This window comes from Ctenopharyngodon idella, chromosome 15 (genome assembly GCF_019924925.1).
Source record: "Ctenopharyngodon idella isolate HZGC_01 chromosome 15, HZGC01, whole genome shotgun sequence".
In the NCBI taxonomy this organism is placed as follows: domain Eukaryota; kingdom Metazoa; phylum Chordata; class Actinopteri; order Cypriniformes; family Xenocyprididae; genus Ctenopharyngodon; species Ctenopharyngodon idella.
This window is the reverse complement of record NC_067234.1, coordinates 1,352,695-1,366,453: the sequence shown is the minus strand read 5'-3', so window position 1 is coordinate 1,366,453 and position 13,759 is coordinate 1,352,695. Positions and strand designations below refer to the sequence as shown.

At 36.7% G+C, this 13,759-nt stretch overlaps 1 protein-coding gene across 6 annotated transcripts in view; it reads left to right on the top strand.

The window, feature by feature from the left end:
• The window catches only part of LOC127495817 (thymocyte selection-associated high mobility group box protein TOX-like), a 65,024-nt gene that overhangs the window by 20,660 nt on the left and 30,605 nt on the right, over positions 1 to 13,759 (top strand). For all 6 annotated transcript variants that reach the window (XM_051863151.1, XM_051863149.1, XM_051863148.1 and 3 more), the window contains exon 2: positions 11,923 to 11,988. In XM_051863151.1, coding sequence (XP_051719111.1) covers positions 11,923 to 11,988 — 66 coding nt within the window. The remainder of the gene's footprint in view (positions 1 to 11,922; positions 11,989 to 13,759) is intronic.

Below are 13,759 nucleotides of genomic sequence, written 5' to 3'. Positions count from 1 at the left end.
CTTTGTGCTGTAATGCAGTACAGACAAAGGTTATTCATCAGAGGAATGATTTGAAGTCAAAGATGACTGCCACTCTTGATATTGAATGCTAGGGAGCAAAGAGAGAAACACTCCCCCCTTCTCTCTTTCTCTCCTTTTGCCTCTATTTCTCTCCATGACGACCCTGACCCACTTTTGTGGCTGCTTATTATTCAGGCTACGGTTTATCCATGGAAAGAATGTGTATAATTTGGTTTGACAACAAACCCCAGCATGTTCCTCTCAGAGAAGTGGTTGCTATCGACAGCGACTCTTATAGAGTAATTTTTTATTTCTTTATTTTAATATAAAAGAAATCATAATGTACTCATATCTGGGGAATAAGCTATAATTTTCTGTACGGGAACCATTTGAGTGTGCGTCTCGCGCAGAACTATTGCTGTTAGTAACAGCGTTTGACCTTTAGATTTCAGCTGAAATTAAACCATGAGGAAAGCTCTCCTTGTCGCCCATACTTCCTCCTCTCCACTGCGTGCCATTAAGCTCACATTTTTCTTGCCCTCTCTGTGTTTTATAAACGCTGACATGTTTAGAATGTGAAGTTTCACCAGTGACTAATTACACCAGGGGAAACCAAAGGTGTACATTTGGATGTTGATACTATTCGTTGCTCGAGCATCTGCTGATCAAAAATGAAACGGAGAGTGTTTCTGGCACATCTCCAAGACAGCATTAGCATCTTGCGAGAAGGCAGAGGAATATATTTTATTACCTGACATACTGCTGCTTTTAAGGGTCCACACATGTTGACATAGGGAGGTCGGCAGAAGGTCTGAAAGGCCAGATGTACCTTCAAGTTGATACGGAGCGGCTGATAACAAGATGATGGGATTAATTATTTCCCTCAATCTGCCAACAGTCTCTAATGCAGTCATGTATATACAGCCGGAGCAAAATGTGTTCATATAATATATCATCTCATGTATGTTGTGAAAATGTTGTGAGGAAAGAGTGGAGAGGAACTGAATTTAAACAGAAGTGGGGTTTTGTGTTTGTTTTAGCTTAGAGAAAACAATATATTCAAAGACCACGACTCGACTCAAAACAAAATATAAATTTTTTGTATACATTTGCATTTTTCTCTGCCCTGCCTGTTTTTAGACTTACTTAGACTTAGACTTAGTGTTTTGTAAAATAAAATCTCAAAAAGAAGACATAATTTGGTTGCTTTTTGGTTCAAATAAATGTTCTCCTTTTTTTTTTTTTTTTTTTTTTTTACATTTTGGAGTATTTTTTATATTATTTTTTATGTAAGTGTATTTACATTTACCTGCACTGCTGTATTACCTGTATAAATTAAAAAAATAATTATACTCAATTATTTATTTTTATTTTTTTTTGCATTTTGCCTTTTGGAGTATTTTTAAGCTTATTCACATTTATCTGCATTGCTGCATGAAATAAAACAATTATAATTTTACTATGTGTATATATATATATATATTTTGGAGTATTGTAAAGCTTACTCACATTTACCTGCATTGCCTGCATAACATTTAAAACAATAATTTATTGCAGTTTATTAAAAACAAAATAAAATAATTTAAGTTGTACCATTTATTGTTAACTTATTAATAAAAATCTTAATCTCAACATATCAGATGTTCAAAATAAAATAAAAAACAAGCTGGAGATAAAACAGCTGTGAAGTATTTCATGTTTAAGAAGCACATTAGCATTGAAAAATGCATTATATCCATTTCTGTCAGTTCAAGAGGTTTTATAATAGATATTTTAGGGGGCCCATATATTTCAGCGGCTCCGAGTCCAACATAAAAGAGGACGAAAATGAGCATGGTGCTGAGTAGTGAGTGCATTTAAACCACAGGGTGTGGAAAGAATACACACTCGCAGTTTGATTTTCCCATACTCTGACCTTCCATAAGAAACTGATGAGGAATGAAATTGGTTCCAGTCTCGCGAAAAAAAGCTCTGATTCACATCTGGACATCTGAGGGAGAGAGAGAGAGAGAAATACACACACACGCGCTCAAAATGTCCTAGTTGGTGCAGCAAAAATGGTTCCTTGCTTTCAGACAATGTGAAAAACTGTCGTACTAACAGTCAAGGCCTATGCTGCATTCCTGCCAAACAACTGCATTTAATGACTGAAAGCTGTACCGCACTAAAACATTTGTGAAAAAAAAAACATGATGCCATTCACATCTGCGTCACATGAAATGATGAGTACAGCGCAGCAATAAAGTCTGAGCACAGGTGCAACGCCAGAAATAGGATTCGTTCTATTTGATTACAGTATGTATCACTGAGCAGGAGAGATGTCACTTCTAGACATATCATCCAGTGCCAGAGAAGCAAATGCATAAAGCCAATTTGACAAAGGGGTCAATATACAGCATCCAATAAAAAAGAAATCTACAAGATCTGCCAAGAGCTATAAACATCAAAATAATGGCCCCACTGTTCAACAAATATATTCAATTGGCTCCTCTTTTCTTATTTGTTTCTCGGATCATTTTATATTTTTTGCCATTTACAAAGTCGTAGAAGTCAAACATGATGCATGGCGGTGAAAAGTGTGCCACGTATGAAACGTTAGCCGTGTCTGTACAACAGGCAATCACGAGAGATGATGCGAGGCTCATTGATTGCACGCAAGTTGCATGATTATGTTCGTCGCAAAGCATTCCATTGCACTCATATCTCATTACCCCTCTTCCTGAACGGCGGCCATTTTGATTGGGTGCTGCTACAGCAGAGAGAATTGTTGAAACAAGAGAGTGCCATCAGCCTCCGGTTCCACAGGAAATGCATGATAATCTGTGTACCATCACCAAAAAGGCCTCGAAATGTCCTTTGTTTGTAATCTGTTCTGTCACCAATATGTCTGTGGCATCATGTGTCTCTCCTCGGTTCCCTTCCCCCCTTCTTATGATATCTGTTTATATTGGATCTGTACAATATGAATAATGTAGAGCAACCAATCTCATTACCATGCTGAGATATAGAATACAGATTATTGTATAACATTTGCATAAAATTATGGCTCTCGTTGAGGGAGAGGGAGCGTTTCTTTCACAATTTGATTTATTGGGTTCATTTACGGTGAGAAAGATTAGGTTTGAGTTACATAAAATTGGCTCAAATGTGAAATTTATGATACTTAAGTTGCAATTCAACACCTTAAAATCAGATTTTAATAGCTGGAAATTTTAGACACCTTTCAGTCAGAATGACTTTTCACAAAGACCTTTATCATCATTAGCACTTTTCAAAGTTGTTTCATAATTCCACACATGCATATATTTTGCACCTTCTTTTGCATAATACGCTCATTTACAAACCCTCACGAAGATGTATTTTGCTCATATAACAAATGCAACATTTTATAGCTTTTATTATATTACACGCACTATGCGAACATATCAAATGCAGTTTTGCTACAAATGGAATATTTTGCTGTGATCTAAAAGGCCTTCATTTGCGTCTGTTTTTCAAATTGTCGCTGTGCATAAATCAGTAGCATATTCTGTTGATATTACAGCCCACAATTCTAGTTTTGCAAAAACAGTAGCACACTGTCATCAAATATGGATGTTTGAGGAGTTTTTTTGTGAATGCAGTACAATATAATTAGCTGGAGTGGCCAAGTACTTCGCTCAAGGGCACAGACTGGTCCTAACATAAAACATAAGGGTTTAACATCATCCCAGCTTCACAGCTTGTTTTCATCCCAGAACCTTTCAGAAGTCCGTCCCGGCCTAGCTAAGTGGCAAACACTTAAGATTAGAGGAACAGAAGTTCCTCATATATTTTAATAGAGAGTTGTTCAGAGCTGGTTGAGGTTGGCAGGGTGCCCTGGTACCTTCCTCCTCAATAGCTGGTACTCTTATATAATAGTGTATGCCAGGAAAAAGAGTTTGTCAGGAAGAGGGGGGGAGCTCGGGTTGGGGGTTATATAGGTTTAGCCAGAACGTTTCCATTTTATCTGTGTACACGGTGGGATGATGAGGCCAGGCAGGGGGGCTCTGCAGAAATCCTGCTGACCTCTGTAGAGCTCAGAGAGCAATACACTGATACGAGCTCCTCTCAGACTGCAGGTGCTGAAAGCTATTACTCTCTTGATTACGGATGGGAATCTCAGGATTTAACGATTCTGGTTTCTATTTCGCTTAATGATTCCGGTTTCTTAATACCATTGAGGAAGTACCAGATAATTGATCCTAATTACATTGTCATTCTGTTTGTATATAACTGTTTGTTCATATGACAACGTATAGGTAAAAATAATCTGTGCATAATTAAATGAGTCATTTTGAGTTTGTGATTCATTTTGACATTTATTAAAAAATGTTCATAATAAAAGTCATATAGTATACTGACTATACTATATACACTCTAAAAAATGCTGGGTTAAAAACAACCCAAGTTGGGTTGAAAATGGACAAACCCAGCAATTGGGTTGTTTTAAACCAGTGGTTGGGTTAAATGTTTGCTTAACCTGCTGGGTAGTTTTATTTAACTCAACTATTGTTTAAAACTTACTGTATTGCTTGCTTAAAATAAACTTAAAGTATGTCGGAAATTAACATTTATTTATATGTTTAATAAATGAACATTTAATAAGTTTAATGAATAATAATTAAACAATAAACATTTATTAAATTGCTAATTAATAAATGTTCACCTTTTGATTATTATTGTTGCCTCTAGTAAATATGTGTCTCATTTTTAATTTCCAAACTATTTTGGGTTCATTTTAAGCTAGCCATATAGTAATTTTTAAACAATAATTGGGTTAAATGAAATTGCCCAGTCTGTTGGGCAAACATTTAACCCAACCACTGGGTTAAAACAACCCAATCGCTGGGTTTGTCCATTTTCAACCCAACTTGGGTTGTTTTTTAACCCAGAGTGTAGTGTTGGCAATTGTTTAATTCATACAAAATCATTACCTAAAATAGTTACGTTTTCCTGTGAGACTGGGTTGGACCTATTCACACACTAGAGTTGTCAAAAGTACCGAATTCAGTACCTGTCGGTACTGAAATATTAAAAATGTGACGCTTTGAGCGCTGTTAAGCGGATTCGTAATCACCTCTGATATATGTCTGTGATTGGCTACAATGATCAACACACGGGAGCGTTTGAAAGCACATGGAAGTGTTTGAATTTGAAAGCGTTTTGAAAGCGGGAGCGTTTGAAAGCAGGCGTCTATCAGCGGAATCCGCTCAACAGTGCTCAAAGCGTACATTTTTAAAATTTCAGTACCGACTAGATACCAAAGTCGGTACTTTTGATAACTCTATCACACACGTTAATTGAGGAAGTTTTGAAGCTAGTGTTGGATTAGAATCAAATATAGCTCTCTTAAACACATCGTTCTGATTGACCGTCAATGCCGAGACCCTCCAGTGACACTAATTAGAATAAATTAACAGAAAACCCCTTGTAAGATAAATACAGGCATTAGCGAATGAACACATCCCTGGCCACAGTTCAGTCCCCGCACACACACTTTGGCCCGTAGGCCTCATCGTTCTGAACCAGGGGAGTCATTTAAGGATGAACAGTTTAATTACAGAGCTAATAAGTGTTGCCACAGACTTTCTAATATTATTCTGGGAGAACACTAGCATGTCATTACCCTCCTCCCCCTAAGGAACACTTCCTATTAATCATAATGAGGAATTTGTTAGCATGTGGTCATGTCAGTTGGGATCAATTTCTTTTACCTAAGCTTTCTATGAAGCTGCCAGACGCTCGGGGCGGAGTGTGGAAGGGATCGATTTACAGTCCCGCAGCCATTAGGCCCTGTTTTGTTTTTGTTGTTTTTGTTATTTGATAGCTCATTTGCATCAGCGCGGCAGCTGCTGAACGCACATTGTAGTCGTTTGTTGACCTGCTCGCAGAGATACTTTCTTGCTTTTCGCACTAAAACTTGTTTATTTTAGGATGTAGCTGATGCCTGCGGCCCTGTAGTTTGATGGTGGACTCTTGTGGTGTGTTTTGCTAATCATGCAATAGTTTGTGTAGTGCATGCAGTTGAGCTGTCAGATTTTAGAATGCCAATCTGCTCTAGGTGTGGTTTTATTGGTCATGTAATGGCACCTCAGGCTCTGAAAGAAAAGCTACAGTGACACAAAATGGCTTCCAGCTTGCCACAAGATTGAGAAATGCTAGTTTGCACGAATCAAGAAAAACCTCAGTCATAATCGGCCTGTACAGCTCGCAAAATGGAGTTTGCACATTGCCGGGTTTGCTTCTAAAGTGTAGGTGAGGGAGGGTGTTGGCCAACTGTTGCTGGATGGATTTGGTGTCAGTTTGATGTGTTTAGCTCTGAGGTTTCACTTTTTCAGCTAAGGCCACCTCACACTTTCCACTGGCACATTCATATGCAAATAGTGTCTGATAGGGCAAGAGCTAAGCAGATAGACCAGCGCACAGACACTGAGAGAGACATGTTAAAGGTCATAACAGTGAGAAACCAGAGAGAATCTTTATAAAAATGGATATGGTGTGAACGGCTGCGTCTTGAACCTTCTGTTATAAATAACTAGCTGCCATGTGAGTGGGAGACAGCACTGTTGAAATGAGGAATGAGGTTTTATTAATCAACATAAATGGGAGTAACCATACACAGGCTGTTTTGTGCTGCTGTATTTACTGTCAAAGCTTATTGTTTTAAAAACATATGCTCATTCTATTACTGTTCTATGCCTGTGAGATGTTGGTTCTGTTCTAAAACCTAGTAAGTTTCCTACTTAGGCAGCATTTTAAGGCCTCATTGACACAGTATACCAATGTGAAGGTAAATCTAAATATACAAATTTACATATTTTTTGGCCAAAATCTAAGGCAGCATTGCTTGTATCCTTTGTGAAGAAGGCAGTCCAATAATGCATTGCAAATTTATACAATACCAAAAAGAACCTAAATTTTACCCAAGATTTTACTCCAAAATGGTGCTGTTTTTATGCTTATTAGAGTAAAATCCAATGGCTCATTGAGGCCTGCATTGACAGCAAGTTAATTTACACTTTCAAACACCCAGAAAGGTACTAAACATATTTAAAACAGTTCATGTGATAACAAACTGAAACAACTAAATAGTTTCTAAATAATATTCACACATAATATCCAAAAAACCTTAACAGTCTCTGTTCTTATTTACTGTACTTGGGCATCTGAAAAAAACAAACAAAAACTATAAAGCGCTTTACTTTTTTGTGCCTTTCTTGTAAAACAGTAAAATAAAAAATTATATTGTAGCTTTAGAAATACTGCTGTAAATAGTATGAAGATAGTAATCAAGATAATAAAGAAAAACACAAACTCAGTGTTAACCAACAGGCAAGATAAATGTTCTGCAGGAACACACATTCACTCTGGACACAATTACCTCTTACTGTCATTTCTTTATCCTGTAAATAGGCTATAAGAAACGTCTTACATTTATATTCAATTAGTTCTCCTTTTACAGTTACTACTATCATAAAATGCTTAAATGACATGTTGACTTTTAAATCTAAATTTAACTTTAAACAACAGATATTTCAGCAAAATGAATATTTTTGTGCTGAATATTAATTGTCTCCCTCTCTCCCGCGTCCCGTCTGTCTGACGCGGGTGCGCGCGCCGGAGCTCATTCAGTAAAGTTTGACGTTTAACGCAGACTGTCAGGACGAGCCTTTATGCAAAATGTAAATGCTTGCGTGAATTTGTAACATTTACAGATAAGGATATAGACGTAGAATGAACATTTTTTTAGCGCTGAGGACGCACATGCATCTGTCAAAGCGCCTGACAGGGCAAGACATTATGCTAATGCATTAGCTTGAAGCTTAAAATAAAGAATTCTCATGTTTTGGGCAGTTTGGATCATGTACCTTTCCTGCAGCAGCTCAATCTGTTTCGTCCACTATTTTTAGATGCATTTTGTCCATAGAAATGCATTATTCAGTGCTGTAATTTGACGCGACTGGCGGAAGTCTTCCGTGCATTGTGGGCAGACCCGACTAATCGATAATGAGAATCGTTGTGGATGATTTTCATTATCAATTATTATAGATTTTATCGAATAGTTGTTGCAGTCCTAAAGTCATGTGAAACAAGGCTTAGTTACGTCATAAGTGTTTCGAAATTTCATTGGCTCACATGACTTTGGCAGTTTGATACGCACTCCAAAACAAAAGATTTGTAAAGCTTCGAAGCTTCATGAAGCAGTGTTTTGAAATCGCCCATCACTAGATATTGTTAAATAAAGTCGTTATTTTGTTTTTTTTTGCCAAACAAAAAGTATTCTTGATGCTTCATAACATTAAGGTTGAACCACTGTAGTCACATGGACTGTTTTGAATATGTTTTTAGTACCTTTCTGACCGTTTGAAAGTGTAAATTAACTTGCTGTCAATGGAGGCCTCACTGACACACAATCGGATTTTATCAAAAATATCTTAATTTGTGTTCCGAATATGAACGAAGGTTGTACAGGTGTGGAATGATGTGAGGGTGAGTAATGACAGAATTTTCATTTTTGGGTGAACTAACCCTTTAAATAACACATTTCAAATCAGCAATAAAATCTGACATGAACTATCCCATAAACCCTCAAATAACACTGGTCCTGCCAATGTGCATGTGCAGTCCAAAGTGAAAGTCTCAGGAAAATAATTGTTTCTATGAGATGACTTTACCAATTCTTGATTTGCTCTTTTATCTACAAGGTGGGACTTATTCTGCCATTTTGTGAGTTGCAGTTTCTCCCATTAATAGTAATAGTGAACAGTCTTGGTACATATACAATTTTGACTACACATAAGAAGCTGTCTATGAAGGCAGCTCACTGGGTCCCATTTTAATTAAGCTGCTGCCTATGTAGGAAGTAGATAGAAAATTAGCTCACTAGGTTTTGTAGCGGAGTCATTGTCATGTGTCTAAACCAATAACTGCAGCATAGCTGAAAAATTTGATGCTTTAACATTTTCTCCTTCTTATGAATATAGTTTGGTACACTCATGACTATGTTGTAGTGATGTTTTAAAAACAGCAAATTTCTTAGTTTAAGAATAGCCACATCTTAGATCAGCCTGATCACATTAATCACAATCAATAAGCTAGCATGAAATTAACTGTCATCCGTGTGCAAAAACCAATCAGATCGGCCCATCAACTCACACACTTAAAAGGTCGCAATGTGATAGGCTTTCATTAGGATTATTGCCATTTCATTTCCATAGAATTATCTCGAGCAGGCATAATGAAATGAGATGTGCTGCTTGGATGAACAGAAATACAAACATTCAGCCAGTGACAGGCGTCAGCCACGAGTTTCCTCTCTCACTCGATCTCCTCTTCTTCATGACGCCCTCTCTCATTCTTTCGTAACACTCAAATAAGTGTCATGGATCTGTGTTAGCGACAACCCTGTCAGGCTGAGAAAGCCATTCCCTCACAGCCAACTTAAAACATATCTGATTTCTGCTTTTGATATTAATCAGTCATTTTTTCATGGGTTTTAAAGAAGTGGAGCAGATGTAAATTGGTGTGTATTTGTCAGGAAGGCGTGTCAGCAGAATTTGTGTGTGCATGTGTGTGTTGCTGAGTGGACTGTAGCAGGCAGGCAGTGTGGGCTCCTGTAATTTCCCAGGTGTGTTGCACAGCTGGGTCACAGGCTCATTCTCCTTCATCACACAGTTAACCTGCACTGACTCAGCTGAAGCTGTTTTGAGCATCTTCAGCAGGTGAATGCACAAGCTGCATGTGTACTGTAAAAGACACACTGAGGCTGAACTGATTGATTGCTGTTTGTCATGGAGGTATAGAAGATTTCTTGTTTCTTAAGTTTTCTTATTAAATCTCAAGAAAAAACACTGATTTAGAACTTTAAAGTCAACATGAAATACCATGTGCAACTCATTTTACTTCTGCAATCTGACGCAAGTCTGAGTGAAACAGTATATTTAATGAGAAAAAAGGCTTGATTTCATCCATCTGGAATAAATTGGTGTGCAGATTACATGCCAGAATAGAGCTGGATTGTTGGAATGGAGGGGTTGAAAAAGCGTGAGGGAATACATGACGTCAGCCAAAAAAGGCAAGTTGTTTCAGAGGCGGAACATTTGATTCGATTTTGAAAACAAAAACAAAAAACATGCACAAAAAATCTTTTGTTTTCAAAAATTATTATTATTTTTTTTTATTTATGTTTAATATTTTAAAATTATATTAATATATTTAAAGGGTTAGTTCACCCAAAAATGAAAATTCTGTCATTAATTACTCACCCTCATGTCGTTCCACACCTGTAAGACCTTCGTTCATCTTCAGAACACAAATTAAGATATTTTTGATAAAATCCGATGGATCAGTGAGGCCTCCATTGTCAGCAAATAACACTCCCTTTTTCAAAGCCCAGAAAGCTACTAAAAACATATTTAAAACAGTTCATGTGACTACAGTGGTTCAACCTTAATATTATAAAGCGACAAGAATACTTTTTGTGCGCCAAAAATAACAAAATAGTGACTTTATTCCACAATATCTAGTGATGATCGATTTCAAAACACTGATTCATGAAGCTTCGAAGCTTTATGAATCATTTGTTTCAAATCAGTGGTTCAGAGCACCAAAATCCCATGATTTCAGTAAACGAGGCTTTGTTACGTCAAAAGTGTTTTGAAACTTCAATAGTTCATGTGACTCTGGCAGTTTGATATGCGCTCCGAACCTCTGATTCGAAACAAATGATTCGTTAAGCTTCGAAGCTTCATGAAGCAGTGTTTTAAAAATCGCCCATCACTAGATATTGTTGAATAAAGTTGCTATTTTGTTATTTTTGGCACACAAAAAGTATTCTAGTCGCTTTATAATATTAAGGTTGAACCACTGTAGTCACATGAACTGTTTTAAATATGTTTTTAGTAGCTTTCTGGGCATTGAAAAAGGGAGTGTTATTGCTGGCGATGCAGGCCATCGTATTTTATCAAAAATATCTTAATTTGTGTTCCGAAGATGAATGAAGGTCTTACAGATATGTGGAACGACATGAAGGTGAGTAATTAATGACATAATTTTCATTTTTGGGTGAACTAACCCTTTAATAATATTAATATTAAAATATAATATTAATATTTTAAAAAAGAATAAATAAATGTGATCTTTTAAAAAAAAAAAAATACTGGATAAAAAATTTCTTCGGTTTGGAATAATATGCACCAATGAATCATACAGAACAAGCCCAGAAACATGAATTAAGAAAGTAAATATTTTCAGATTTTATTTCATGTTGACTAAAGGTGAAGCTTTTATTTTCAGTGCCAATAGCAGCATAAGAATTGCAAAATTAACAACTCTAATTTGGTGCTGCCAGTGGCAGAGAAATTACACACTTCATTTTATCCTAATTGTGGTAAACCAATTATAAAATCTTAGTGTAAAAAATGTGTTTTTATTTAATTATCAGCCAATCTTACATTTCATATTGATTTAACAGTCCGTTGATGGTACAATAAGTCAAAATGTCGCTTTAACAGGTTTTTGTAAGTTTATATCTGCTGTGAAACACCTGGACCCTTCCTACAGTCTCAGGTCTATCCTTGTGTGGGCTCATCAAGCTCACACATGACTCCCTCTGTTTTATTCCACTGCGTACATGAAAGCATTTCATTCATCCCCCTCAACCAGCAACTTTAATTACCACTGTACTAATTACATCAAATCACTGACATCTCCATCTGATACGGCAGGGACTTCAAAGACTAATTGTCTTTGAGCCCTGCGTTTTGAGCAGAAAGCACTGAACAGAAATACCAACCGCATGTTCTGTGGCTCTGTCTCATTCTGTTGCTCATATTATGTGTCAAGCAAACATTTCTGACTGTTTATTTATTGTTTTTTTCCCCTCTCTCTGTCTGTTTGCAGTACGACAGTGAAAACATGTTCATGAGTATGCCAGAGCCCAGCCAGGACTTTGTGCCAGGGAACCAGGTGGGTTAATTACTGCTCACTCCTTTTGTTTTAAGTCGTAATTAAACAAATTTAAGCCGGCGCATCACAAATTAGAGCCGCTATCAGTCGCCACCATAATCAGGGGCTATTATAACATGTAAACAAAGCATTTAAAGCTTAATGAAATGAAGCTTTAATGCATATTGTCGCAGGCTTTCATTTCCTCCATTTACACTTTCATTAAAAACGACACACAGTATGGACTGCAAACAAGGCCATGGGTTTATAAAAGGCAGACTGCAGCGTAATTCTCCTCTAGTTATGCCCGTTACTCATCGAAGGGAAGTTTATTTCAGGATACTTGCACTTGTTCAAACATCCAAGATAAAAGGCCGTTTTATCAGTGACTCAAGCTTTGCCGACTAGATAGTGCAGCACATCTTGCTATAAAAAGCACAGCTTGATTAATATTTTAAACTAAAACATGCATTTCGGTGCATTAAGGTCAAGGGTGAACATGCCTGCTTGAGGAGAGCAGGTTGTCTTAGGGGACCTTCTACATGTTTGCCTAATGAATTAAGGCTACAGGTTAATTAACGCCCCTTAGGACACCTGCCACATTCTGCTGTAGGGAAGTGAATGTGACAGGCGGCTGGATGCACTGTAGACGGACTGATCATCTAAAGTAGTACATTTAGAGTCAAACTTTAGGATTTTTTTTCCCCGCAATATTCTCCCTGCTAGTTTTTATCAGCCAGCAGCAGGCTATGTATGATGTTGCTGCTCTATTAAAACATTTCCTTCCTGCTTTTGTCACGAGCTGTTTGGGGTTGGCCTGTTTTTATAGACGCATTGATCTGAACTATGTGCTTGCATTCCATTAAATTTAAGCAAGCTACATTTTGACATTTCAAACTTCGAATACTATACACAATGGGATGCTGAAATATTACTCAAGGTTAAAAACAACTTTTCTGCAAAGCGCCTTGACGCAGTAAACACAATGAAAGCGCTGAATTCAATCTGTTTGTGGATCACAGAGTTTGGCCTTTAATGTAAGACATGTAGAGTGTAATGTGCAATAGCTCCTGCTCTAAAATAACTCCCTCCCTCTCCATCTCACTTGTGTTTTTCTCATTACAAGTTAAAAAAGTGTTATGAATAATTATTCCATTTGCAAAAGTAAATTTAATAATGAAACACATTGTAAGAAAAAACTGTCCATATGGTTTGGCAACCTGCTCAAAACATCTTCTGTCTTTTAGTTTGACATAAGTAACGTTTAACAGGTCTCTGTTCTCCTGAAACGTGTGAAGGTGCAATTCACACCTTTCTCACGCATGTCGAAAATTGTATATTTAAACTTAATCATGAACACATTCACTTGCAGTTTGATAAAGTTGTAGGTCTTTGTGCAATGACAGACATATATTTAAGTTTGCTGCATGCATGGTCAAACATATGGGTTATGATGGTAAATCAGCTGACTAGTTAGGTCAATTAGTTCAACTACATTATAATATAATATCGTATAATATAATATAAGGTCCCACTTTATATTAGGTGGCCTTAACTACTATGTACTTACATTGAAATTAATCATTTGATACAGTACACCTATTGTGTACTTGGGTCAATGACGTATTGGGTAATTTTTTTGTCCAAAGGCCTTAATAATAATAAAGATATGACATCCAAAATATGTAAGGTAGTACAATTTGAATTCTTTTATTGAATCCAAAAGGTTTTAATTATATTTTGCTACATATAATATATTTTAAAGATTTTGAAGTGTCAAAAGGTCATTCGG